At 46.2% G+C, this 27724-nt stretch overlaps 1 protein-coding gene across 4 annotated transcripts in view; it reads right to left on the bottom strand.

The window, feature by feature from the left end:
• The window catches only part of nectin1b (nectin cell adhesion molecule 1b), a 468850-nt gene that overhangs the window by 17854 nt on the left and 423272 nt on the right, over nucleotides 1-27724 (bottom strand). For 2 of the 4 annotated variants that reach the window (XM_068054136.1, XM_068054139.1), the window contains one exon: nucleotides 6222-6781. The exons of 1 other annotated variant lie outside the window; for it this stretch is intronic. In XM_068054136.1, the coding sequence (XP_067910237.1) occupies nucleotides 6566-6781 (216 nt within the window). In that variant the 3' untranslated portion in view covers nucleotides 6222-6565. Of the gene's footprint in view, nucleotides 1-6221; nucleotides 6782-12315; nucleotides 12503-27724 lie in introns of those variants that run through there. One more of the 4 variants, XM_068054138.1, reaches the window with a different exon arrangement.

The following is a 27724-nucleotide window of genomic DNA, read 5'->3' as shown; positions in this document are numbered from 1 at the left end:
TAGAGAGAGTGAGACAGAGACAGAGAGTGAGAGGCAGAGACAAACAGTGAGACAGAGAGAGGCAGAGACAGAGGCACAGATAGAGAGGGAGACAGAGAGGGGGAGAGAGAGAGGGAGACAGAGAGGGAGAGAGAGAGAGAGAGACAGAATGAGATTGTAGTTGTAACGTTTTTTTTGTCACACTCAATGTCACCATATGTTTGAAGAATGCAAAAACATGTTTGCACCAAAGTTTGAATTCAGCAATATGTGGAATCTTATTCTGAATGAATGAAAAGTGGATTGAATGGACAGGTGAGTTTGAATTTGTTTGTGTACTTCTACAAAAAATTCATCATTCAAAATGTACAGAATTCATTTTACATGACAGGATACATGCATTCAAAAGACTTTTGTAAAAGACATTGAATACTCAAAGAATTAAAACACATTTGCAGTACATGAGATTGAGAAGAATGTGACATTGGTTTGAACTGTTGCACTGTACAGATCTGGTAAAAGTGTACAGTGTCCCCCAAGCAATCATACCAAAGGAAACGAGAGAGAAATGCAATTGTTTTCGACATTTAACAATGTAAAGAAAGAAGATATATCAAGTGATCAATAACCAGAGTATTATGTGAACAATACCCATGTTATATGATCAATAATCTGATAAAGAATCAAATTGTTACCAATAACAATATTGTACAGTCAATAACTGTTGTTTGATCACTGAATGAGAAAGTTCACTGACCTTTCATTAGAAGCAACTCCAAGGGACACTTTAATAAAGCAGTGATAGAGACTAGTACACTCTCACTGTGTCACACTGCTAGTGATAGAGACTCGTACACTTTCACTGTGTCACACTGCTAGTGATAGAGACTACTGCACTCTCACTGTGTCACACTGCTAGTGATAGAGACTAGTGCACTATCTCAATGTCACACTGCTAATGATAGAGACTACTGCACTCTCACTGTGTCACACTGCTAGTGATACAGACTCGTACACTTTCACTGTGTCACACTGCTAGTGATAGAGACTACTGCACTCTCACTGTGTCACACTGCTAGTGATAGAGACTAGTGCACTATCTCAATGTCACACTGCTAATGATAGAGACTACTGCACTCTCACTGTGTCACACTGCTAGTGATAGAGACTAGTGCACTATCTCAATGTCACACTGCTAATGATAGAGACTACTGCACTCTCACTCTGTCACACTGCTAGTGATAGAGACTCGTACACTTTCACTGTGTCACACTGCTAGTGATAGAGACTAGTGCACTATCTCAATGTCACACTGCTAATGATAGAGACTACTGCACTCTCACTGTGTCACACTGCTAGTGATAGAGACTAGTGCACTTTCACTGTGTCACACTGCTAGTGATAGAGACTACTGCACTCTCACTGTGTCACACTGCTAGTGATAGAGACTCGTACACTTTCACTGTGTCACACTGCTAGTGATAGAGACTACTGCACTGCCACTGTGTCACACTGCTAGTGATAGACACTAGTGCACTATCTCAATGTCACACTGCTAGTGATAGAGATTAGCGCACTCTCACTGTGTCACATTGCAAGAGATAGAGACTAGTGCACTCACACTGTGTCACACTGCTAGTGATAGAGACTAGTGCACTCTCATGGTGTCACACTGCTAGTGATAGAAACTAATACAGTCTCACTGTGTCACACTGCTAGTGATAGAGGCTAGTACACGCAGTGTCACATTGGTAGTGATAGAGCCTAGTGCACTGTCACTGTGTCACACTGCTAGTGATAGAAACTAATACACTCTCACTGTGTCACACTGCGAGTGATAGAGGCTAGTACACTCAGTGTCACATTGGTAGTGATAGAGACTAGTGCACACTCACTGTGTCACACTGCTAGTGATAGAGACTAGTGCACTTTCACTGTGTCACACTGCAAGTGATAGAGACTAGTGCACTTTCACTGTGTCACACTGCAAGTGATAGAGACTAGTGCACTCTTTTGGTGTCACACTGCTAGTGATAGAGACTAGTGCACTCACACTGTGTCACACTGCTAGTGATAGAGCCTAGTGCACTTTCACTGTGTCACACTGCTAGTGATAGAGACTAATGCACTCTCACTGTGTCACACTGCTAGTGATAGAGACTAGTGCACTTTCACTGTGTCACACTGCAAGTGATAGAGACTAGTGCACTCTTTTGGTGTCACACTGCTAGTGATAGAGCCTAGTGCACTTTCACTGTGTCACACTGCTAGTGATAGAGACTAATGCACTCTCACTGTGTCACACTGCTAGTGATAGAGACTAATGCACTTTCACTGTGTCACACTGCTAGTGATAGAGCCTAGTGCACTTTCACTGTGTCACACTGCTAGTGATAGAGTCTAGTGCACTTTCACTGTGTCACACTGCTAGTGATAGAGACTAATGCACTCTCACTGTGTGACATACTAACTGCAGCAATGCAAAGAGTCTCAGTTGCACCTGCTTGTCATGGGATGCTGTGCTAATGTTCAGAGAGGCCATTGTGATGTTGTCCAATCAGGCACAGGGGTAAGTTTCCAAAACGAAACTGAAAATGCTGTCCTTTTGTGGAATGGCAATCTGTGCCTGGAACAATGGAAGGTAAATGTTTTGGGCCTGATTGTTCATCTCTCTGCTTCTCACTCAGACACTGATTGGCATATTATGCAAATAGAGGGGTTTATTTTCACTATACCGTCCCTTCTCAAGTCCAGTTCAATGTTGATGTTATACATTCCATAAACTGTGGATGAAACTTATCCTCCTTTCAAATATCGGCCGGACTGACATGTTGTAATTCAGTCCACAATCCAACACCACTATAGGATTGGAGCCCTGCAGGAGGGGAGCTGCTGAGGGTGTGACTATTCTATCGCTCACTCCATCTTTGTGATTTTGCTGAGTATGAGTTTCAAAGACCTTAAAACGAAGATTGAAATCTTGCACTACACCAGGAAAACAGCCAGAATCCATCAGGAGAGAGAAATGTTCCAACCTGGGCTCTGTCCCCAGGATTCTTCCTGTTCTTAAAGCTTAAATTTGAAATAGTGCTTCGATACCCAAAACATGTTTCAGTGCAATGTGGCAGCTCAGGTGTTATATATCATAGTGCAATAACAGGAATTGGGAATCCTATCGAAAGGCAGAGGGAAGGGGTTTGGTCCATTGGAAATCTATCCCGATGGACAGAATGGGTGGGGTTGGGTCAATTGGCTCCACTCTGTGGGAGTGAATGGGAAGAGTTTGGTCTATTGACCTTTTATGCTATTAGAATGAATGGGAAAGGGTTTGGGATACTGGGAATCTATTATGGGATTGAATGGGAAGGGGTTTGGAATATTGGGAATCTATTATGGGAGTGAACAGGAATGGGTTTGGGATATTGGGAATCTACTATGGGAGTGAATGGGAAGGAATTTGGGATTTTGAGATTCTGTACAGTGGGAGTGAATGAGAAGGGGTTTGGGATATTGGGATTCAATATATTGGGAGTGAATAGGAATGGGTTTGGAATATTGGGAATCTATTATGGGAGTGAACGGGAATGGGTTTGGGAATCTATTATGGGAGTGAGCGGGAATGGGTTTGGGATATTGGGAATCTATTATGGATTGAATGGGAAGGGGTTTGGAATATTGGGAATCTATTATGGGAGTGAACAGGAATGGGTTTGGGATATTGGGAATCTGTCATGGGAGTGAATGGGAAGGAGTTTGGGATGTTGAGATTCTGTACAGTGGGAGTGAATGAGAAGGGTTTTGGAATATTGGGATTCTATATTATGGGAGTGAATGGGAATGGGTTTGGAATATTGGGAATCTATTATGAGAGTGAACGGGAATGGTTTTGGGATATTGGGAATCTATTATGGGAGTGAATGTGAAGGAGTTTGGGATACTGGGAATCTATTATGGGAGTGAACAGGAATGGGTCTGGGATATTGGGAATCTATTATGGGAGTGAATGAGAAGGGGTTTGGGATATTGGGATTCTATATATTGGGAGTGAATAGGAATGGGTTTGGAATATTGGGACTCTATTATGGTAGTGAACGGGAATGGGTTTGGGATATTGGAAATCTATTATGGGAGTGAATGGGAACAGATTTGTGATATTGGGATTCAATATTATGGGAGCGATTGGACATGGGTTTAGGAAATTGGGATTCGATATTATGGGAGTGAATGGGAAGTGGTTTGGGATATTGGGAATCTATTATGGGATTGAATGCGAAAGAGTTTGGGATTTTGGGATTCTGTACAATGGGAGCGAATGGGAAGGGGCTTAAGGTGCACGAGTCCTATGCCAAGGTCCTGGAGTAGTCCACTTTCTCATTTTGTTTGTATTCCAAGATGTTAAAAAGTAAAAGCAGTGGAATCAGGTGTAGCTGAAGCACAGCTGACCTCACTAAGAGGCAAAAAAAGCAGCTTCCAACAAATCTACATCTCGGTACTGATTCACTATTTATCACTGGTTCACTATGTTTATCAGTCAATGGCTGTGTGCTCTGACAACATCAGCAAGCCACCTCTACACCAGATTGGTTCAAAATAATCCCTGTATCCTATATTCTTCCTATATCAAGTGACACTTTCTTTTAAGATAAAAATGTGGCTGGGACCATTAAACTATAAACTGTCATGTCCACAGCTCTATGTAGAGAATATTTCCATCACAAAAATAGTTCTTGACAAAGTGCTTCTACATTGCTTGGTGCGCTACTGAGCCATATAGTCCGGAGAGATCTCAGCCTGAATCTTGGGTCTGTGCTGAATTCAGGGATCTCAACTGGATCAACAGTCATGGCTCTACAATTAGTCTCAGACCTGAAGTAAAGGAGGAGAACTCCAGGCAAACCTCCCGCTCCTGATCGCTAATAGAGTGAATCCTGCCGGATGCGGGGGCTGCGAGGGCAGGATTGGGTTTAGCTCTGATGCCCTCGTGTTGAATGTCCTGCTGACATTCAGTGTTTAGTCTCACATATGTGGGAAGGGCTATTTAGGTGAGGTACCAGAGTTGGGAAGTTGGGAACCTGTATCCCAGCAGGAATCAGAACAGGAGGGCAGAAAACTGAAGAAAAAAAATTCTAATAGTGCTTGTCTGTCCAGCGTCAGTGGTCACCTGTACTCTCGGAATGCCCATGACTCAAAGATCCTATCAAACCCTCATGAAAAAAATCCATTAAATTATATGGTTGGTTGTTATTACTTCTCATATTTCCCCTTTCCCCAATTCTCCATCCTCTTCATCCCTTCCCTGCTGTTTCTCTCTCCCCAGTTTGTCAGGCAATGCCTCGTCAAGTCCCAGCCAGGCCTCCAACACTGCATCTCCATGAGTTATTAAGGCTGCTCGATTCAGGCCCAAGTATATTGATGCTCTTCGGTTATTTTTTTTTAGCCGATCTGCTTTTTAACATAAGAAAGTTTAATTCCACTGACTGCTTATAGAAGGCTTCAGTTTTCAGACTGAACTCTTCTGAAAAACTTGTTAAAGGATCAATTTGCATCTAAGCTTTAGACAGTTTCACCCTTTGATTCCCAGTCCTTCCTTCAGCAAAGACAGTCTAAACTGGCAACATGAAAGGTATTTTGTGACTGGGTCAAGAAGAGCAGGCTCCTGCAGGCCAGGCCAGACCAGACCAGGCCAAGTGTTGTTAACCTTTCAACTCAGCCACAGCTTTCCCAGAGGCCATCTCCACACATACTGAATATTCTAGCTCACTGCAAGATCAATCTTAAAATGGAGGCTTTACACCAATCACTGCTCACAGACAAAAGCGCCATAGAAGATTGGGTCATGATCACACTCTTAATGATTGGCCAATCATCATCACAACATGGGACTACAATCAGCCAATCAGAGAAGACACTGACAGTGGACATGTGCACATGCCCATTAGATCGGTCCCTCTGCAACACAAAGAGCTCACAATCAGACAGAGATCCTTGGTAGTTATTGATCAGCCAGTGTTCAAGGGTCAGTATTGACTGAAATACCTGGCTTGCAAGCAGAAATTCCTGCATGTAAAGAAAGACTCGAGCCTAGTGCATCAAACACAGCAGCATTGTATACCCACCGTCACTTGCACAAGAACAATATCAAATGCCACTAACAACTTTCAACATTCCCCCACTCCCTCCCTTATTCCCTCCCCCCATCCCCACTCCCACACCCACCCCCCCCCAACATTGGTTTACATGCAGCAGTGTCTTGACTTACAAGCCAACACTCCTGATAGTGCTTTTGCACTGACACTATCACAAGGCCTCAGGCAGGAGAGGTTTGCCTGTGTTTGTGTTCACGTTGACACTAATGTTACCCGTGAAGGCAAAGTCACAGTGTTAACCCTTTCGAAACCAGTGCAGTAGAACTGCTCCCCGTCTGTGTGCCACATGCGTTGCGAGAGAGTGAAACAAAACTTCAGTTCCGTTGGTTAACAAAGGGTTAAACAGCTTTATGGCCAAAGTGTGAAGGAGGGGTTTTGAGTTGCTGGACAGTGGGCTCAGCGCTGTGTCCTCACGGTCACTGTCAGTCAGTGACGGTCATTTACACATACTGTTCTTTTGGGTAAATGTATGGTGCTCGGGAGCCAGGCTGAGGGTATCTGTGAGAGGTACCAGGGCGGTGAGGAGGGTCCGGGGGTCTATACGATAACTGATTATAAATAGGATGGAGTTGCTCCAAGTAGTCGTCATGGTAATCGTGCTGGCTGCTCACGTATTCATCCTCATCTGATAGTTCTTCATAGTGATTTCCATTGTACTGTGGAGATAAAGACAGGTCAGACTTCAGAATCAGCTTTGTGTTTTACTTTGAGAGATCAAACAAGAGGAATCTATTAATAAAACTCTTAGATTAGCCAGGGCTCCCCGTCATCTCCCGAGGCTCACTGACCCTCACTGGGATACAGTTCCACAGGTGACAGTCACCCTCTGGTAACTTGTTCGCATGTGAGAATCCAAGACTGATTTCACCCACTGCTCACATGTGAATGCGCACATGCTCACGCACACACATGCATACAAATACAAACACACACAAAACACCCTGCTACATAAACACTTTGGGAATTGCAGTCAGTAAATTCACCCATTGAGCAGCTAATGTAACCCAACTGCCCCCTAGTTGCTGATCAAGTTGATATGCAGAGTGTAAATGTTATGCTGTGTGGTGTAAGTGTGAACGCAGAAATCTTCACTTTCTGTTGCCTAGGGGATTGAAGCTCATGGGATTCAGTGACGTTGGGGGAATCTGGATGTGTCTTGGTGAGCTAGGCTTGCAATTGGCTCACACTCAGCCTCACTGGAGTGACAGCTCATCAGAACAGTGCCTTTGTTTTCAATTCCCTTCATGGCCTCGCCCCTCCCTGTCTCTGTAACCTCCTTCAGATCTATTATCCCTCTGAGATCTCCGCGCTCCGCCCATTCTGGCCTCGTGTGGATCCTCGATTTTCATCGCTCCACCATTGGCGGCTGGACTTTCAGCTGCCTGAGCCCTAAGCTCTGGAATTCCCTCCCTAAACCTCTCTGACTCTCTCCCCCCTTTAAAACACTCCTTAACACCTACCTCTTCAACCAAACCATCCTTATATCACCTTCTGTGGCTCAGTGTTAAATTCTGTTTGATAATGCTCCTTTGAAGTGTCTTGGGACATTTTATTATGTTAAAGGTGCTATATAAATGCAAGTTGTTGCGAGTCTAAGGAGTGCGTCAGAGTGAAAATTCTAGTGTAGCGAAAAAGCAGACTATTTTTTCCTCCCTCATAGATGGAGTTGGGTTAATGGTTGGGGAGGGGTAGGATTTGTGGGTGTAATTCTCCTTTAATTGCTCCATTAGGCCAGACACCAATCTCACTGATTCACCAGAGACAGCCCCATTCCTGCCTGCACACAATGTGCTGGGAATAAATTACAATCATTCGACCATCATTTCAAGTCCAATACAAAGGATTCAGTCCCTCATCAAACATCCTTAAAGATGCTTTTTCTTGTCACTCACATCTGTGAGGGGAGCACTATATTAAGCTCATTGGTCACTGGGACTACCTTCCGGAAACAAGGTCCTTTTTAAAGAAATGGCTTTTACAGATCTTTCTCCTCCAGAAGGCTTTTAAGCTGGCAAGGATACTGGGTTCCTGGATATATCTCCATTGTTCAGTATTCCATTGGTACATAATCCCAGTGTCCCTCTCCATCCCAGTGCCCCTCTCCATCCCAGTGCTCCCAGTACAGCTCTGTATCCCAGTGCAACTTTGTCTCCTAGTGGTCTCAGTGTTCCTCTGTATCCCACTGCACATCCATATCCCAGTGCAGCTCTGTATCCCAGTGCAATGTTGTAACCCAGTGCTTCCAGTGTTCCTCTGTATCCCAGTGCTCTGTCCATTTATTGTGAGAAGTTACTGGCAAATCACAGGGCCCCTCGGCAGAGCTTCTTGGTAACCAATCACACTTGGCGGTTTGACACCTATCTGCCCTTCTGAATGGCTAGTGTGGGGCAGCAGGAGAGGTAAGGGGGAAGCTGGTGGGGGTTGGTGGAGGCGACGAGTTAAGTAGAGGGAAATAACTGTTCATGGTGTGGACTGAGGTGGGGAATTCAGGATGTACACTACTGACGTCTAAATTTCTCCAATATGGAATTCAGCTCCTGCTCACTGTGAATGATTTACTGAGCGAGAGGGTGGATGAGGGAGTTGCTCCCAGCCCCCAATCACTGACAGTACAGGAGGTTGCTGGGGTAAGCCACCACAGAGCTTTGCGATGCTCGGTTGGCATGGCTACGATTGAAAGCTCATTATGTGGCAACTGTGGGCAGCCAGCTCCTATTCTGTGGAACATCAATATCAGTAAGTCAGGCAATTAATGGCTGGTCTTAAATATTACAGTCCGATCAGTTAAAGGTTAGAAATTAGTCAATTAACTCCAACATCTAAAATCAACAGGAAGAGGGAGGTGAACATGAGATGACAATTATGCAGCGATAGTGGGGTAATCCTGCCTGGAGTCTGTTACACACTTAACAACCACACTATCTATATTTTATGAGGCATTTGCTTCTAGGTGAACAGTTGAGGAGTCAATGGTTCTTGGTGAGGTTTGAGGATTACAATAGCTGAGATCCCTTTTAGGGTCTTAACAAATATCATTCCAAAACGTTCCAGGCTACTTTAACCCAATCCCAGCATTCTCTGTGTTCCATTTCAGTTGGGGATTGACTTTCTCGTATTTTGAAATAAAAAATGAAAATCTTTGGATCGCGAGTCAATCAGCTGTGTTGGTGTTCCAGGATCAACGTGCTTTTCCACTGGAAAACTTCCTGAGTTCATAGAATTACATAGAATTTACAGAACACACAAAGGCACAGGCAATTCTGTCCGACTGCTCCATGCTGGGCGTTTCTGCTCCACAGGAGCTAAAGACCTGCTACCCAACCCGAACCCAACGGGACCCGACGACATGTATCAGGTTCGGGTCGGGTCGGGTCGCTCTTCAGGGTCCGGTTTTCTGGCTCGGGTCAGACACACACAGCAAGAAGTGTTAAAAGTAAAAATCCTACCTGAGCTGGGAGTCCGGGACATGAAAGAGGGAAACTCTGAGTCCGCGCAGTGAGCGTCTCTATGACGTCATCATGCTCATGCTGCAGCTTCCTGCAGATTGGGAGTCAAAAGGTAGGTAAAGGGAACATTCCGGTGGTCAGGTCGGGCTTGGGTCGGGCTTGGGAAAAAATTGGAGGGACACGGGCTGGGTTGGGCTCGGGTCTGATGTGGTTCTGTTGGGTTCGGGTTGGATTATTTTTTTCGTGACCTGAGCAGGCCTTTAACAGGAGCCTCCTCCCACTCCCTCTCCATCTCACCCTATCACCAGATCCTGCTATTCCTTTAACAGGAGCCTCCTCCCACTCCCTCTCCATCTCACCCTATCACCAGATCCTGCTATTCCTTTAACAGGAGCCTCCTCCCACTCCCTCTCCATCTCACCCTATCACCAGATCCTGCTATTCCTTTAACAGGAGCCTCCTTCCACTCCCTCTCCATCTCACCCTATCACCAGATCCTGCTATTCCTTTAACAGGAGCCTCCTCCCACTCCCTCTCCATCTCACCCTATCACCAGATCCTGCTATTCCTTTAACAGGAGCCTCCTCCCACTCCCTCTCCATCTCACCCTATCACCAGATCCTGCTATTCCTTTAACAGGAGCCTCCTTCCACTCCCTCTCCATCTCACCCTATCACCAGATCCTGCTATTCCTTTAACAGGAGCCTCCTCCCACTCCCTCTCCATCTCATCCTATCACCAGATTCTGCTATTCCTTTCTCCCTCATGTTAATTGAGCTTCCCTCAAATGTATCTCTGCTATTCACCTCAACTACTCCCTGTGGTAGTGAGTTCCACATTCTCACCACTCTCTGGGTAAAGACGTTTCTCCTGAATTCCCTATTAGATTTATTTGTGATTGTCTTGTATTGATAGTCCCCAGTTCTGGACTTTCCATAAGGGGAAAGATTTTCTCCATGTCTACCCTATCAAATCATAATTTCTCTGGAAACAGAGCCCCAGCCTGTTCAGCCTTCCCTGCTAGTTAGAAACTCTCAATTCTGGTATTAACTTGAAGGATGGTTCCTGAGATATTTCAGTGGCTGACTGTTCTGCTGTCAGTTTCTAACATTTCCTGCTTTCCCTCATTATTTCTCTCTGATTGTGGTATTGTCATTTACCAAGAAGTCCCCAACTATATCATGAGGCTTCAGCGTGGCTACCTGACAGTGACCATGGTCTGATGGTCTAGGACACGAGGGAGACAGGTGGAGGAACGACTGTGCCATCTGCCGCAAGGAAGCCTGCAGCCAGCTAACAGCACAGGGCTGGGCACATCCATAGTCAGCTATGGGCTCATACTTTGGCAGGCAAGCAGCAATGCTGATCTGAGGGAATGGTGCCACGAGGCAGCACAGAGTGTAACTAACCATCCTTACCACCTGAGGCAGTAGCACCAGCAGTCATCAAACACGGCTTCAACTGCTGCCACTTTCGTCCCTTGTTTGCAAACCCATGCCTATATCCTGGATTTCCTTCATTTTTGTCTGTTGCTTAGTCCCCATGGTTGAGACAGTTTTAGCCCTGCTCTGATACTTTCCTTTAATTGTCCCCATCCCTTTAAATTTAACTTGCCTATAATTTTTCCGCTCCCATCACTAGTATGCTCCCTTGACTCGTCCTAGTTTGCCCTTGAAGCTGGGCTAAATGAGCTGACACTGGAAGGTTGGGTATAAATAGCCCACATCCATTCTAGTCAGTGTAAAAGCTGCCAATATCCACATGGGAGTAAGTCATGTCGAACGAGGGAAGTGTCTGAGTCTCGGCTGCACAGTGCAAGGATCCGAGAAAGCAAATGTCCTTAAAGGGGCAAATGTCTTCTTTGCCTTCCCCTCCCCCTCCCCCCACCCACCTCTGTGACACTGTTAATCTTTCTGACAATGTTGTGATAGGTTAAAATAGATTTCTGCTTATCTCTCTATCCTGGGACGGGCCATTGCAGTGTGAGTGAACTGTATGTAAATTATACTCTACAGGACCTGTGACCAGCAGATGAATAAACACAACTGTTCTTCCTACCCCTGGATATAGGGGGTCCCATTGTCTACCGGAGATTGTGAATGAGTGCGAGTGGGGGTCAGCTCCCACACTCACCCAGCAATGTGAGAATGAGGATAATTTTGACTTTGTGCGATTGTGTAGAACAGGTGATAGTGGGACAGCAGCCCATCCTTCCACCTCTCGTGGTTTCTATTTCCGTTGATAAACTAAGCTGCTGATTCACTGTCACCCATTTTACAGTGTCACGCACAATCAGAATCTAACTCAACAAGCCTGAGCTACTGGCAGCTCTTAAAGCCAGCACCACTCGGACAGGAGCCACTGGACCTGACCAGTTTCAGAGAATGTCAAATTTGGTATTGAACATTTTAGAATCAGAACCACTTAACCAAGGATAAAATTCTTTCAGCAATCCCACAGCACACATTGATAGAAACACTTGCATTCGTTCTACAGGTGCCCAGGCCATGCAGGGTGCAGCTGGTCAAAGCAGCAACAGTGCAGGATGTTAAAACATTCTCAGTCAGATACGATTAAAACATTCAGGTGTTCTCCTTCAAGGTGTGAATACTTATTGGAATTGTTCTGTCTATAAGCTGAAACATGCACTCGGAGGTCAATTAGAGATGGAAGCATTCCGCAAAGTGCTTTCCGTGCAATGGTGGGACGATTAAGGGACAAGAGTGGGGAGTGCAGAAGTGTACCTGGAGGTCAAAGGTCTGAGGGAAAGGCCTAAAAAGGCATGCTTTAGCGTAAGTTAGGCTGGATAGTTGCATACTCGACAAGATCTCCCCCAGCGTGAATGGAAGTCCGAGGACTGGGCTGTGAAGAGGCCAGAGCGGCAGTATCGAGCTCTGCATATTGGATGTCATAGTCCTTGACGCCAGTAGTCTAGAGTTGGGAGTGACAGCAGGCAGAGACAGAGAGAGTTCAAGGAAAGAGAAGAAAGACAAGAGAGGAAAAAAAAGTCAGTAACAGAGAAAAAAATTGGAAAAAAAGAACTAATGCAGAAACAAAAAAAGTAAATAAATCTGCATAAACAACAAACTAATTAATACAATGAGAGCTGGTAGTGGTTAAGGTTACGGACTAACCTCACTAACAGTCACTCCCTCTGGAAAAACTGATAGCCAATAAACCTGAGCATTGCTTTATCATGTCGGAGACAGAAGGGCCCAGTGCCCAGAACGGGCGCAGCAGTCACCACATGCACGAGCTCATCTTATCATGTTCTGCCGACTGGCTTTATGACTGCACAGTCTTAGGGAAAGGATTTATAAAGTGTCTTTCACGACCTCATCACATCTCAGAGCTTCATAGCCAATGAAGAGCGATTGAATTGCTGTAATGTTGTAATGTAGGAAACCAGGCAGCCAATTTGTACACAGCCAGCTCCCAAAACAGCAAGGAGATAAACGACTAGATCAACTGTTCTAAGTGTTGCTTGAGAGATAAATATTGGCCCCAGGACACAGGAGAGAACTCTCATGCTCTTCCAATAACGCAGTGGGATCTTTTACATCCAGCTGAGAGGGCAGACAGGGCCCCGGTTTCATCTGAACAATAGCACAACCGGCAGTGCAGTACTCCCTCAGTACTGCACTGGGAGTCTCAACCTGGATTATATCTTCAAGTCTCTGGGGTGGAGCTTGAACCCAACTTTGTGAAAGAGCTACCACTGAGCCAAGGCCGATCTCTAGGGCAGATTGTGGGTAATCCTGGTACATGCTGTCAGGGACGAGACTAACCACTAGCAGCTCTGTATTGGGGACGGGAACTGAGCTCGTAACTGAGCCAAATGTCGATGCCAACATTACAAGGCTCGACAACAAAGTAACTGGTGAATGAGTAGGGCATCCCGGGGTAAAGGCTGCCTGCAACGGAGCTGCATCGACCAGGAATACCCAGCTTCCACTCCGGCCTGCTCTCAGTTAGCTGCTCTCAGCTGGAACTGGGGAGGGCAGTGTATCTAAACAGAGCAGCCCCGAGGCAGGGGAGTGAAAAATCAGCTGGAGCTCATGTTCCTCAACATGTGTGGACATCAGGTGAAGCCACATAGGAGAAATAGTAGAGGATGCGAGGTGCTCATGGAGGTTGCACACGAGTTAAACACAGCATATGTTGGACTGAACCCCAGTGAGAGTCAGTGTGTGTGGAACTGTACCCCAGTGAGAGTCAGTGTGTGTGGGACTGTCCCCCAGTGAGAGTCAGTGCGTGTGGAACTGTACCCCAGTGAGAATCAGTGTGTGGGGAACTGTCCCCCAGTGAGAGTCAGTGCGTGTGGAACTGTACCCCAGTGAGAGTCAGTGCGTGTGGAACTGTACCCCAGTGAGAGTCAGTGTGTGGGGAACTGTACCCCAGTGAGAGTCAGTGCGTGTGGAACTGTACCCCAGTGAGAGTCAGTGCGTGTGGAACTGTACCCCAGTGAGAGTCAGTGTGTGTGGGACTGTACCCCAGTGAGAGTCAGTGTGTGGGGAACTGTACCCCAGTGAGAGTCAGTGTGTGGGGAACTGTACCCCAGTGAGAGTCAGTGCGTGTGGACCTGTACCCCAGTGAGAGTCAGTGCGTGTGGAACTGTACCCCAGTGAGAGTCAGTGCGTGTGGAACTGTACCCCAGTGAGAGTCAGTGTGTGTGGGACTGTACCCCAGTGAGAGTCAGTGTGTGTGGGACTGTACCCCAGTGAGAGTCAGTGTGTGTGGAACTGTACCCCAGTGAGAGTCAGTGTGTGTGGGACTGTAGCCCAGTGAGAGTCAGTGTGTGGGGAACTGTACCCCAGTGAGAGTCAGTGTGTGGGGAACTGTACCCCAGTGAGTCTCAGTGTGTGTGGAACTGTACCCCAGTGAGAGTCAGTGCGTGTGGAACTGTACCCCAGTGAGAGTCAGTGCGTGTGGAACTGTACCCCAGTGAGAGTCAGTGTGTGTGGGACTGTACCCCAGTGAGAGTCAGTGTGTGTGGGACTGTACCCCAGTGAGAGTCAGTGTGTGGGGAACTGTACCCCAGTGAGAGTCAGTGTGTGTGGAACTGTACCCCAGTGAGAGTCAGTGTGTGTGGAACTGTACCCCAGAGAGAGTCAGTGTGTGTGGAACTGTACCGCAGTGAGAGTCAGTCTGTGTGGAAGTGCACCCCAGTGAGAGTCAGTGCGTGTGGAACTGTACCCCAGTGAGAGTCAGTGCGTGTGGAACTGTACCCCAGTGAGAGTCAGTGCGTGTGGAAGTGTACCCCAGTGAGAGTCAGTGCGTGTGGAACTGTACCCCAGTGAGAGTCAGTGTGTGTGGAACTGTACCCCAGTGAGAGCCAGTGTGTGTGGAACTGTACCCCAGTGAGAGTAAGCGTGTGTGGAACTGTACCCCTGTGAGAGTCAGTGTGTGTGGAACTGTACCCCAGTGAGAGTCAGTGTGTGTGGACCTGTACCCCAGTGAGAGTCAGTGTGTGTGGACCTGTACCCCAGTGAGAGTCAGTGTGTGTGGAACTGTACCCCAGTGAGAGCCAGTGTGTGTGGGACTGTACCCCAGTGAGAGTCAGTGTGTGTGGGACTGTACCCCAGTGAGAGTCAGTGTGTGGGGAACTGTACCCCAGTGAGAGTCAGTGTGTGTGGAACTGTACCCCAGTGAGAGTCAGTGTGTGGGGAACTGTACCCCAGTGAGAGTCAGTGTGTGTGGAACTGTACCCCAGTGAGAGTCAGTGTGTGTGGGACTGTACCCCAGTGAGAGTCAGTGTGTGTGGGACTGTACCCCAGTGAGAGTCAGTGTGTGGGGAACTGTACCCCAGTGAGAGTCAGTGTGTGGGGAACTGTACCCCAGTGAGAGTCAGTGTGTGTGGAACTGTACCCCAGTGAGAGTCAGTGTGTGTGGAACTGTACCCCAGAGAGAGTCAGTGTGTGTGGAACTGTACCGCAGTGAGAGTCAGTCTGTGTGGAAGTGCACCCCAGTGAGAGTCAGTGCGTGTGGAACTGTACCCCAGTGAGAGTCAGTGCGTGTGGAAGTGTACCCCAGTGAGAGTCAGTGCGTGTGGAACTGTACCCCAGTGAGAGTCAGTGTGTGTGGAACTGTACCCCAGTGAGAGCCAGTGTGTGTGGAACTGTACCCCAGTGAGAGTAAGCGTGTGTGGAACTGTACCCCTGTGAGAGTCAGTGTGTGTGGAACTGTACCCCAGTGAGAGTCAGTGTGTGTGGACCTGTACCCCAGTGAGAGTCAGTGTGTGTGGACCTGTACCCCAGTGAGAGTCAGTGTGTGTGGAACTGTACCCCAGTGAGAGTCAGTGTGTGTGGAACTGTACCCCAGTGAGAGCCAGTGTGTGTGGAACTGTACCCCAGTGAGAGTTAGTGTGTGTGGAACTGTACCCCAGTGAGAGTCAGTGTGTGTGGAACTGTACCCCAGTGAGAGTCAGTGTGTGTGGAACTGCAACCGTTGTAACGGTTATAGCCATGCAGAGCTGAAGCAGGGATGAAGGGTCACTGACCCGAAACGTTAACTCTGCTTCTCTTTTCACAGATGCTGCCAGACCTGCTGAGTGGTTCCAGCATTTCTTGTTTTTATTTCAGATTTCCAGCATCCGCAGTATTTTGCTTTTATGTTAATATAAACAGTTTCGGATGAGCAAATATTAAAGGTCCCATTTGTGTTTTAATGTAATAATGGGCCTCACAGGCAGAATTTCCAGGGTTCTTTGTCTCTGCTCAAAGATTTAGGCAGCAATGGGCCTTCTTGTTCCAGGAAGGAGGGACAGAATCAGCCAGTGTTCTTGACCCTGATCATTATTTAGTAACTCGCCTGGAAACTGTGTGTCTAGGCTCATCGAGGGAAAGAATGAGAGCTGAGAGTCTCAAGATTGCAGGAGGAGGTTGCAGTCATTGGGATAAGGATTTGGCTGTGGGGGCAGGGTCAGTGATCCCGGCGGGAGGTTTTCACTGGTACTCCAAACGTGCCCCACCCACCCTGAAAATCTGTGAAAGATTTACTGTCCTATAGCCTGCTCCTGCTCCTATTGACAGCATCCCACTGCCGGACTCCCAGTCCCCCTTCCTCTATCAGCTGGTAACCCTCCTTTACTAATCGGGGGCCTACGCTGTATGTTGGGCTTCAATTGCCGCTTTGGGAGACGATGGGGCAGAGTGTTCCCTGGCCCACTGTATCCAATCTTACCCAAAGGAGACCAAAAACCATTTAACTGTTTCTGTGCAGGGCCAGGCGAAGCAGGAGTTCCCCTGCAACAGTAATGCTGCCTGCTCCCACTTCGGGCTCACCCCACGAGTGCTATCCATCTCCTTCAACTCCCCTGCACAGACTGAGTTGCAGTGAGACACCAATGTGGTCCTGGAGTCCACCAGCAGCACAGTAATGAGTTCAAATCAGAGCACGGCCGCTGGGAATTTAAATTCAGTTAATAAGTATACCTGGAATAAAATGTTAATCTCAGTAATGGTGACCATGAAACTATCAGATTGTCATACAAACCCATCTTTTTTCCTCACGTCCTTCAGGGAAGGAAATATGCCGTCATTACCTGGTCTGGCCTACACGTGACTCCAGACCCACAGCAATGTGGTCGACTCTTAACTGCCCTCTGAAATGGCCTAGCAAGCCACTCAGATATATTCAAGAAGGCAGATCACCACCACCCTCTCAAGTGCAATTAGGGATGGGGGTAAATGCTGTCCCCGCCAGCGATGCCAACATTCTGTGAATGAATTAAAAAATGGACTTTTCCCCAATGGGTATGTTTGGGCAGCTAGCTATTCATTAAACTTTACCCCATTGCGCTGAATACCATTTTACAGTGCTCGAAAGTGACCGCCCCTTCAAGACAGTCAACTTTAACTTTATGTCTGATTCTTTTCTTTTTGACAAAATCACTTTGAATTGTCTAAGACCATGTTACTGTCTGACACCTCTATCAGTAATCAGTGAGTGCTCAGTCATTCTAATCCTGGTCCAGTCTGACACCTCTTCCTTTAAACCCAGCAACTAACCCTAACCTGAACGCATCAGCACATCTCTTCAAAACGTGTAACACACCATCAAGGAGTCAGCAAAACAGTCCGAATCACAGAATCATATAACATAGTAGAGGACATTCAGCCCATCATGCCTGTGCCAGCTCTGCGGTAGAGCTATCCAGTTAGTCCCACTCCTTGCTCTTTCCCTGCAATTTTTTCGCCTTCAAATATTTATTCAATTTCCTTTTGAAAGTTACTATTGAATCTGCTCCCAACGCCCGTTCAGGCAGCGCGTTCCAGATCACAACAACTCACTGCGTAAAAACATTCTCATCTCCCCTCTGCTTCTTTTGCCTAGACTAATGGAAAAGACAGAGTGCAATTTTGAATGTACCAGCACTGCACTGACACTCTACCGGCACTGTATCAACACTGCACCGGCACTGTACTGGCACTGCACTGGCACTGTACCAGCACTGCACTGACACTGTACCAGCACTGCACTGACACTGTACTGGCACTGTATCGACACTGCACCGGCACTGTACTGGCACTGCACTGGCACTGTACCAGCACTGCACTGACACTGTACCAGCACTGCACTGACACTCTACCGGCACTGTATCAACACTGCACCGGCACTGTACTGGCACTGCACTGGCACTGTACCAGCACTGCACTGACACTGTACCAGCACTGCACTGACACTCTACCGGCACTGTATCAACACTGCACCGGCACTGTACCGGCACTGTACTGGCACTGTACCAGCACTGCACTGACACTGTACCAGCACTGCACTGACACTGTACTGGCACTGTATCGACACTGCACCGGCACTGTACTGGCACTGTTTCGGCACTGCATCGACACTGTACCAGCACTGCACTGACACTGTACTGGCACTGTATCGACACTGCACCAACACTGTATCGACACTGCACCGGCACTGTACCGGCACTGTATCGACACTGCACCGGCACTGTACTGGCACTGTACCGACACTGCATCGACACTGTACTGGCACTGTATCGACACCGCACCGGCACTGTACTGGCACTGTATCGACACTGCACCGGCACTGTACCGGCACTGCACCGACACTGTACTGGCACTGTATCGACACCGCACCGGCACTGTACTGGCACTGTATCGACACTGCACCGGCACTGTACTGGCACTGCACCGACATTGTACCAGCACTGTACTGGCACCGCATCGGCACTTTACCGGCATTGAATCACAGAAAGTTAACATGCAGTTAACAAGTAATTGGGAAGGCCTTTATTGGGGTTGCAGCATGAGTCATGAAATGTTGCTGAAATTGTACAGGGCTCTGGTGAGACCACACCTGGAGTGCTGGGTACAGTTTTGGTCTCCTTACCTAAGAAAGGATATACTTACCTAAGCGGGTGTGTGATGAAGGTTCACTAGACTGATTGCTAGAATAAAAGGGCTGTCCTATGAGGAGAGTTTGAGTAGAATGCGCCAATATACTCTGCAGTTTAGAAGGATGAGAGGTGATCTCACTGAAACATATAAAATTCTTAAAGGGCTTGAAAAGGTTGATGCCGAGAGGCTGTTTCCCCCTGGCTGGAGAGTTGAGAAACAGGGGTCATAGTCTCAGGATAAGGAGTCAGACATTTAGGACTGAGATGAGGAGACATTTCTTCACTCAGATAGTTGTGAATTGTTGGAATGCTGGACCTCAGAGGGCTGTGCACGGTCAGTCGTTGAGTACATTCAAGACTGACATCGATGGATTTCTGGACAAAAAGGGAATTAAGGAATATGGGGATCGGGCAGGAAGTGAAGTTGAGGGATAAGATCAGCCATGATCTTACTGAATAGCGGAGGCGCCTTGAGGGATGAAATGGTCTAACCTGCTCCTATTTATGTTGTCAATCTGCTGTGATGACTGCAGTAATATAAAAGCTCACTTTGAGTGAAGGAAATTGTTCTATGAATGCTGTTATTTTTTATTGCTAAAAAAATCTGACGAGGCTGTTAAACAGGTTCCTGCTTGTTTCAAATCAATTTTCTCTAATGACTGGGAAAGGTTTCGACTGTTGGAAAAACATTACAGGGTTTGATGGAATGACTATATTGATTACCAGGACTTTGTAAGCTGATGAGAGTGGATGTGACACAATGCAGACTCTAACAGTCAGTGTAATGATGAGCCGATTACAACGTAAACACCACACGCTTTCTGTTCAGCTCACACTCCATTGTCACAATCAGCTTCAACAGCATTTCTGTGAAGCTCAGAACACATCTGGAATATGAACATACAAATTAGGAGCAGGAGTAGGCCACTCGGCCCCTCGAGCCTGTTCTGCCATTCAACAAGATCACGGTTGATCTGATTGTAACCTCAACTCCACATTCCCGCCTACCCCGATAACCTTTCACCCCCTTGCTTATCAAGAATCTATCTACCTCTGCCTTAAAAATATTCAAAGACTCTGCTTCCACTGCTTTTTGAGGAAGAGAATTCCAAAGACTCATGGCCTACTGAAAGAAAAGATTTCTCCTCATCTCTGTCTTAAATGGGCAACTCCTTATTTTTAAACAGTGACCCCTAGTTTTAGATTCTCCCACAAGGGGAAACATCCTTTCCACATCCACCCTGTCAAGACCCCTCAGTTTCAATCAAGTCGCCTCTTACTCTTCTATACAAGCCTAGCCTGTCCAACCTTTTTTGTAAGACAACCCACCCATTCCAGGTATTAGTCTAGTAAACCTTCTCTGTACCGCCGCCAATGCATTTACATCCTTCCTTAAATAAGGAGACCAGTACTGTACACAGTACTCCAGATGTGGTCTCACCAATGCCCTGTATAACTGAAGCATAACCTCCCTACGTCTGTATTCAATTCCCCTCGCGATAAACGATAACATTTTATTAGCTTTCCTAATTACATGCTGTACCTGCATACTGACCTTTTGCGATTCATGCACTAGGACACCCAGATCCCTCTGCATCTCAGAGCTCTGCAATCTCTCACCGTTTAGATAATATGCTTTTTTATTTTTCCTGCCAAAATGGACAATTTCCCACTTTCCCACATTATACTCCATTTGCCAGGTCTTTGCCCACTCACTTAACCTACCTATATCCCTTTGTAGCCTCCTTATGTCCTCTTCACAACTTACTTTCCTACCTATCTTTGTGTCATCAGCAAATTTAGCAACCATACCTTCAGTCCCTTCATCTAAGTCATTTATATAAATTGTAAAAAGTTGAGGCCCCAGCACAGATCCCTGTAGCACACCACACGTTACATAGAACATAAGAAATAGGAGCAGGAGTAGGCCATTCAGCCCCTCAAGCCTGCCCCGCCATTCAATAAGATCATGGCTGATCTGTCCCAGGCCTCAACTCCTCTTTTGGGCCTACTCCGCATAATCCTCAACTCCCCGAGATTTCAAAAATCTATCTACCTCCTCCTTAAATACATTTAGTGACCTAGCCTCCACAACTCTGAGGTAGAGAATTCCAGAGATTCACCACCCTCTGAGAGAAGAAATTCCTTCACATTTCAGTTTTAAATGTGTGACCCCTTATTCTGTAACTATGTCCCCTAGTTCGAGATTCCCCCACCAGTGGAAACATCTTCTCAACATCTACTCTGTCAAGCCCCCTTAGAATCTTATATGTTTCTATAAGATCACCTCTCATTCTTCTAAACTCCAATGAATAAAGGCCTAACCTGTTTAGCCGTTCTTGATAAGACAACCCCTGCATCCCAGGAATCAGCCTAGTGAATCTTTTCTGAACTGCCTCCAATGCTAGTCTATCCTTCCTTAAACACGGGACCAAAACTGTACACAGTACTCCAGGTGTGGCCTCACCAACACCCTGTACAGTTGTAACAAGACTTCCCTATTTGTAAACTCTAACCCCCCTGGCAACAAAGGCCAAAATTCCATTTGCCTTCCCAATTACCTGTTGCACCTGCATGCTGACTTTTTGTGTTTCCTGTACATGAACACCCAGATCCCTCTGTACTGCAGTATTCTGTAATCTTTCTCCATCTAAATAATAATCGGCCTTTTCATTCTTCCGACCAAAGTGGATGACCTCACATTTTCCCACATTTAACACCATCTGCCGAGTTTTTGCCCACTTACTTAACCTATCTATATCCCTTTGCAGATTGTGTCCTCATCACAACATGCCTTCCCACCTATTTTTGTATCGTCAGCAAATTTGGATACTCTACACTCTGTCCCTTCCTCCAAGTCATTAATGTAGATAGCAAATAGTTGAGGCCCTAGGATCAATCCTTGTGGCACCCAACTAGTTACAGCTTTCCAACCTGAAAAAGACCCATTGATCCTGACTCTCTGCCTTCTGTGTGTTAGCCAATCCTCAATCCATGCCAACACATTACCCCCAATACCCTGAGCTCTTATTTTGTGCAATAACCTTTTATGTGGCACCTTATCAAACGCCTTCTGAAAATCCAAATACACTACATCTACTGGTTCCCCTTTATCCACTCTGCTTGTTATATCCTCAAAGAACTCTAACAAATTTGTCAAACATGATTTCCATTTCCTAAAACCATGTTGACTCTGTTTGATTGCATTATGTTTTTCTAAATGTCCTGCTATTTCTTCCTTAATAACGGACTCTAGCATTTTCCCAATGACTGATGTTAAGCTAACTGGTCTATAGTTTCCTGCTTTCTGTCTCCCTCCTTTCTTGAATAGGGGTGTCACATTAGCGATTTTCCAATCCGCTGGTACCCTACCAGAATCCAGTGAGTTTTGGTATATTATGACCAATGCCTCCACTATCTCTGCAGCCACTTCTTTTAAAACCCTTGGATGCAGGCCATCAGGTCCTGGTGACTTGTCTGCCTTTAGTCCCATCAGTTTGTCCAGCACCTTTTCCCTTGTGATAGAGATTGTTACAAGTTCCTCCCTCCCATTTACACCTTGTTCATGTATTATTGTTGGGATGTTTATAGTGTCCTCCACTGTGAAGACCGATGCAAAATATTGGTTTAAATTATCTGCCATTTCCCTGTTCCCTGTTATTAATTCCCCATTCTCATCCTCTAAGGGTCCCACACTTACTTTAAATACTCTCTTCCTTTTTATATATCCGTAGAAGCTCTTACTGTTTGTTTTTATATTTCTTGCCAATTTACTCTCATTATCAATTTTCTCCCTCTTTATTAGTTTTTTAGTCATCCGCTGCTGGTTTCTAAAAAATTCCCAATCCTCTGGCCTACCACTAGCTTTCGCCGCTTTGTACACCTTTGTTTTTGATTTGACACTCTCCTTAACTTCCTTTGTTATCCACGGGTGGTTCATCGTTCTCATCGAGTCCTTCCTTCTGACCGGAATAAATGTTTGCTGAGTGTTTTGAAATATCTGCTTAAAAGTCTGCCGCTGCTCATGTACTGACTTCCCCTGTAGTCTATTTTCCCAGCCTGCTTTAGACAACTCTTTCTTCATACCTCTGTAATTGCCCTTGTTTAAATTGAAGACACTGGTTTGAGACCCGAGTTGCTCACCCTCAAACTGAACTTGAAATTCTACCATGTTCTGATCGCTTCCCTCTAGAGGATCCTTAACTACGAGATCTCTTATTAATCCTACCTCATTAGACATTACCAAATCTAAAATAGCCTGTTCCCTGGGTAGGTTCTACAATGTATTGTTCTAAGAAACAATCCCTGATGCACTCTACAATTTGTCTTCCATGCTACCCTTGCCAATTTGATTTGTCCAGTCTATATGCAGATTAAAATCACCCATGATAACTGCAGTGCCCTTCTTACACGCCTCCATTATTTCCTGATTAATACTTTGTCCTACAGAGAGGTAACTCCTCAAGGGCCTATAGACCACTCCCACACATGATTTCTTTCCCTTGCTATTCCTTATTTCCACCCAAACTGATTCTACATAATGATCTATTACACCTATATCATTACTCACAACTGCGCTGATCCCTTCCTTTAATAACAAAGCTACCCCACCTTCTTTACCTTTCTGCCTATTCTTACGGAATGTTGAATATCCTTGAACATTAAGATTCCAGTCCTGGTCATCCTGCAACCACGTCTCAGTGATAGCTATCAAATCATATTCATTTATTTCTATCTGTGCCTTCAGCTCATCTATCTTGTTACAAATGCTATGTGCATTCCAATAAAGAGCCTTAAGCTTTGACTTTTTACCATTTTTACCTACTCAGGTTCTAATTTCTGCTGTACTCTTATGCTTGTATTCTCTGTCCCTTCCTGTCACTCTCTGATTAATGTATGCCCCTTCACTACCCTGCACCTCCGCTCTCTCGTTACTTTTCGACTTTTTAAACTTCTCTTCAACTTCCTGACATCTTGTCAATCAGAAAATGACCCATTTATGCCTACTGTCTGTTTCCAGTTAGCCAGCCAATCTTCTATCCATGCCAATATGTTACCCCCTACACCATGAGCTTTTATTTTCCACAATAACGGATGCAGCTCCAACAACACTCAAGAATCACGACACCATCCAGGACAAAGCAACCCGCTTGATTGGCACCCCATCTACAAATATTCACTCCCTCCACCACCGACGCATAGTGGCAGCAGTGTGTACCATCTACAAGATGTACTGCAGCAATTCAGCAAGGCTCCTGAGACAGCACCTTCCAAACCCACGACCTCGACCACCTAGAAGGACAAGGGCAGCAAATTCATGGGAACACCACCACCTGCAAGTTCCCCTCCAAGCCACACATCATCCTGACTTGGAACTATATCACCGTTCCTTCACTGTCACTGGGTCAAAATCCTGGAATTCCCTTCCTAATAGCACTGTGGGTGTACCGACCCCACATGGATTGCAGCGGTTCAAGAAGGCAGCTCACCACCACCTTCTCAAGGGCAATTAAGGATGGACAATAAATGCTGGCCTGGTCAGCGATGCTCACATCCCATCAATGAATTTTAAAAAACCTTTGATGTGGCACCTTATCAAATGCCTTCTGGAAATCTAAGTACAGTACATCCACTGGTTCCCCTTTATCCACAGCACGTTACTTCTTCAAATAACTCCAAAAAATTGGTTAAACATGATTTCCCTTTCACAAAACCATGTTGACTCTGCCTGAATACCTTGAATTTTTCTATGTGCCCTGCCATAACATCGATAATAATAGCTTCTAATATTTTCCTTAAAGATATTAAGCTAATTGGCCTGTAGTTTCCTGCTTTCTGTCTCCGTTCCTTTCTGAATAAAGGAACGACATTGGCTATTTTCCAATCCAATGGAACCTTTTCCAAATCTAGGGAATTTTGGAAAATCAAAACCAACGCATCAATTACCTCACTAGCCACTTTTTAAAGGCCCTAGGATGAAGTCCATCAGGACCTGGGGACTTGTCAGCCCGCAGCTTCAACAATTTGCTCAGTACCGCTTCCCTGGTAATTGTAATTTTCTTGAGTTCCTCCCTCACTTCCATTTTCTGATTTACAGTATTTATTGGATGTTACTTGTATCCTCTATGGTGAAGACTGATGCAAAATACCCATTCAGTTCATCTGCCATCTCCTTATTTTCCCTTATTAATTCCCCAGACTCACTTTCTAAAGGACCAACGCTCACTTGGTTAACTTTTTTCTTTAAATATCTATAGAAATTCTTAATATCAGCTTTTCTATTTCTAGATAGCTTTTGTTTGTACTCTAATTTTTCCCTCCTTATTAATATTTTAGTCGTTCTTTGCTACTTTTTATATTCTGTCCAATCGTCTGACCTGCCACCCATCTTTGCGCAATTATATGCTTTTTCTTTTAACTTTGATACTATCTTTAACTTCTTTAGTTAACCATGGATGGTCGGTCCTCCCCTTGGAAATTTTCTTTCTTGTTGGAATATATCTATTCTGTATATTCTGAAATATCCCCTTAAATGTCTGCCACTGCATCTCTATTGACCTATCCCTTAACCTGATTTGCCAGTTCACTTTTGCTAGCTCTGCTTTCATGCTCTTGTAATTGCCCTTATTTAAGTTTAAACTACTAGTCTTAGACCTACTCTTTCCTCCCTCAAATTGAATGTAAAATTCAATCATAGTATGATCACTGCTGCCTAGGGGCATCTTCACTATGAGGTCATTAACTTATCCTATCTCGTTGCACAATACCAGGTCTAGTATAGCCTGCTCTCTGGTTGGCTCCAGAATGTGCTGTTCTAAGAAACTATCCCGTAAACATTCGATGAACTCAGATCAAACTGACCAACACAGATGGATCCAGTGTCTTCTAGTTAGTGGAACTAAATGATGTGCAGACTCAAGCAGGACTTGTCTGCTGCCAGTTGTGGTCATGAATATATTTGAAAAGATTGCTAGAAAGAAAATGCTAGGGACACTGATTCATTGATAATACTCTGTACCCCAGTGAGAGTCAGTGTGTGTGGAACTGTACCCCACTGAGAGTCAGTGTGTGTGGAACTGTACCCCAGTGACAGTCAGTGTGCGTGGAACTGTACCCTAGTGAGAGTCAGTGTGTGTGGAACTATACCTCAGTGAGAGTCAGTATGTGTGGAACTGTACCCCAGTGAGAGTCAGTGTGCGTGGAACTGTACCCTAGTGAGAGTCAGTGTGTGTGGAACTGTACCCCAGTGAGAGTCAGTGTGTGTGGAACTGTACCCCAGTGAGAGTCAGTGCGTGTGGAACTGTACCCCAGTGAGAGTCAGTGTGTGTGGAACTGTACCCCAGTGAGAGTCAGTGTGTGTGGAACTGTACCCCAGTGAGAGTCAGTGCGTGTGGAACTGTACCCCAGTGAGAGTCAGTGTGTGTGGAACTGTACCCCAGTGAGAGTCAGTGTGTGTGGAACTGTACCCCAGTGAGAGTCAGTGCGTGTGGAACTGTACCCCAGTGAGAGTCAGTGTGTGTGGAACTGTACCCCAGTGAGAGTCAGTGTGTGTGGAACTGTACCCCAGTGAGAGTCAGTGTGTGCGGAACTGTACCCCAGTGAGAGTCAGTGCGTGTGGAACTGTATCCCAGTGAGAGTCAGTGTGTGTGGAACTGTACCCCAGTGAGAGTCAGTGTGTGTGGAACTGTACCCCAGTGAGAGTCAGTGCGTGTGGAACTGCACCCCAGTGAGAGTCAGTGTGTGTGGAACTGTATCCCAGTGAGTCAGTGTGTGCGGAACTGTACCCCAGTGAGAGTCAGTGTGTGAGGAACTGTACCCCAGTGAGTCAGTGTGTGCGGAACTGTACCCCAGTGAGAGTCAGTGTGTGTGGAACTGTACCCCAGGGAGAGTCAGTGGGTGTAGAACTGTACCCCAGTGAGAGTCAGTGCATGTAGAACTGTACCCCAGTGAGAGTCAGTGCATGTGAAACTGTACCCCAGTGAGAGTCAGTGAGTGTGGAACTGTATCCCAGTGAGAGTCAGTGAGTGTGGAACTGTACCCCAGTGAGAGTCAGTGCGTGTAGAACTGTACCCCAGTGAGAGTCAGTGCGTGTAGAACTGTACCCCAGTGAGAGTCAGTGCGTGTAGAACTGTACCCCAGTGAGAGTCAGTGAGTGTGGAACTGTACCCCAGTGAGAGTCAGTGCGTGTGGGACTGTACCCCAGTGAGAGTCAGTGTGTGTGTGGAACTGTACCCCAGTGAGAGTCAGTGCATGTGAAACTGTACCCCGGTGAGAGTCAGTGTGTGTAGAACTGTACCCCAATGAGAGTCAGTGTGTGTGGAACTGTACCCCAGTGAGAGTCAGTGTGTGTGGAACTGTACCCCAGTGAGAGTCAGTGCGTGTAGAACTGTACCCCAGTGAGAGTCAGTGTGTGTGGAACTGTACCCCAGTGAGAGTCAGTGCATGTGAAACTGTACCCCGGTGAGAGTCAGTGTGTGTGGGACTGTACCCCAGTGAGAGTCAGTGTGTGTGGAACTGTACCCCAGTGAGAGTCAGTGCATGTGAAACTGTACCCCGGTGAGAGTCTGTGTGTGTAGAACTGTACCCCAGTGACAGTCAGTGTGTGTGGAACTGTACCCCAGTGAGAGTCAGTGCATGTGAAACTGTACCCCGGTGAGAGTCAGTGTGTGTAGAACTGTACCCCAGTGAGAGTCAGTGCATGTGAAACTGTACCCCGGTGTGAGTCAGTGTGTGTGGGACTGTACCCCAGTGAGAGTCAATGTGTGTGGAACTGTACCCCGGTGAGT

The sequence above is a fragment of the Heterodontus francisci genome, chromosome 22 (assembly GCF_036365525.1).
Source record: "Heterodontus francisci isolate sHetFra1 chromosome 22, sHetFra1.hap1, whole genome shotgun sequence".
Taxonomy (NCBI): domain Eukaryota; kingdom Metazoa; phylum Chordata; class Chondrichthyes; order Heterodontiformes; family Heterodontidae; genus Heterodontus; species Heterodontus francisci.
Note: the sequence above shows the minus strand (reverse complement) of the source record. Positions and strands in the feature narration are given on the sequence as shown.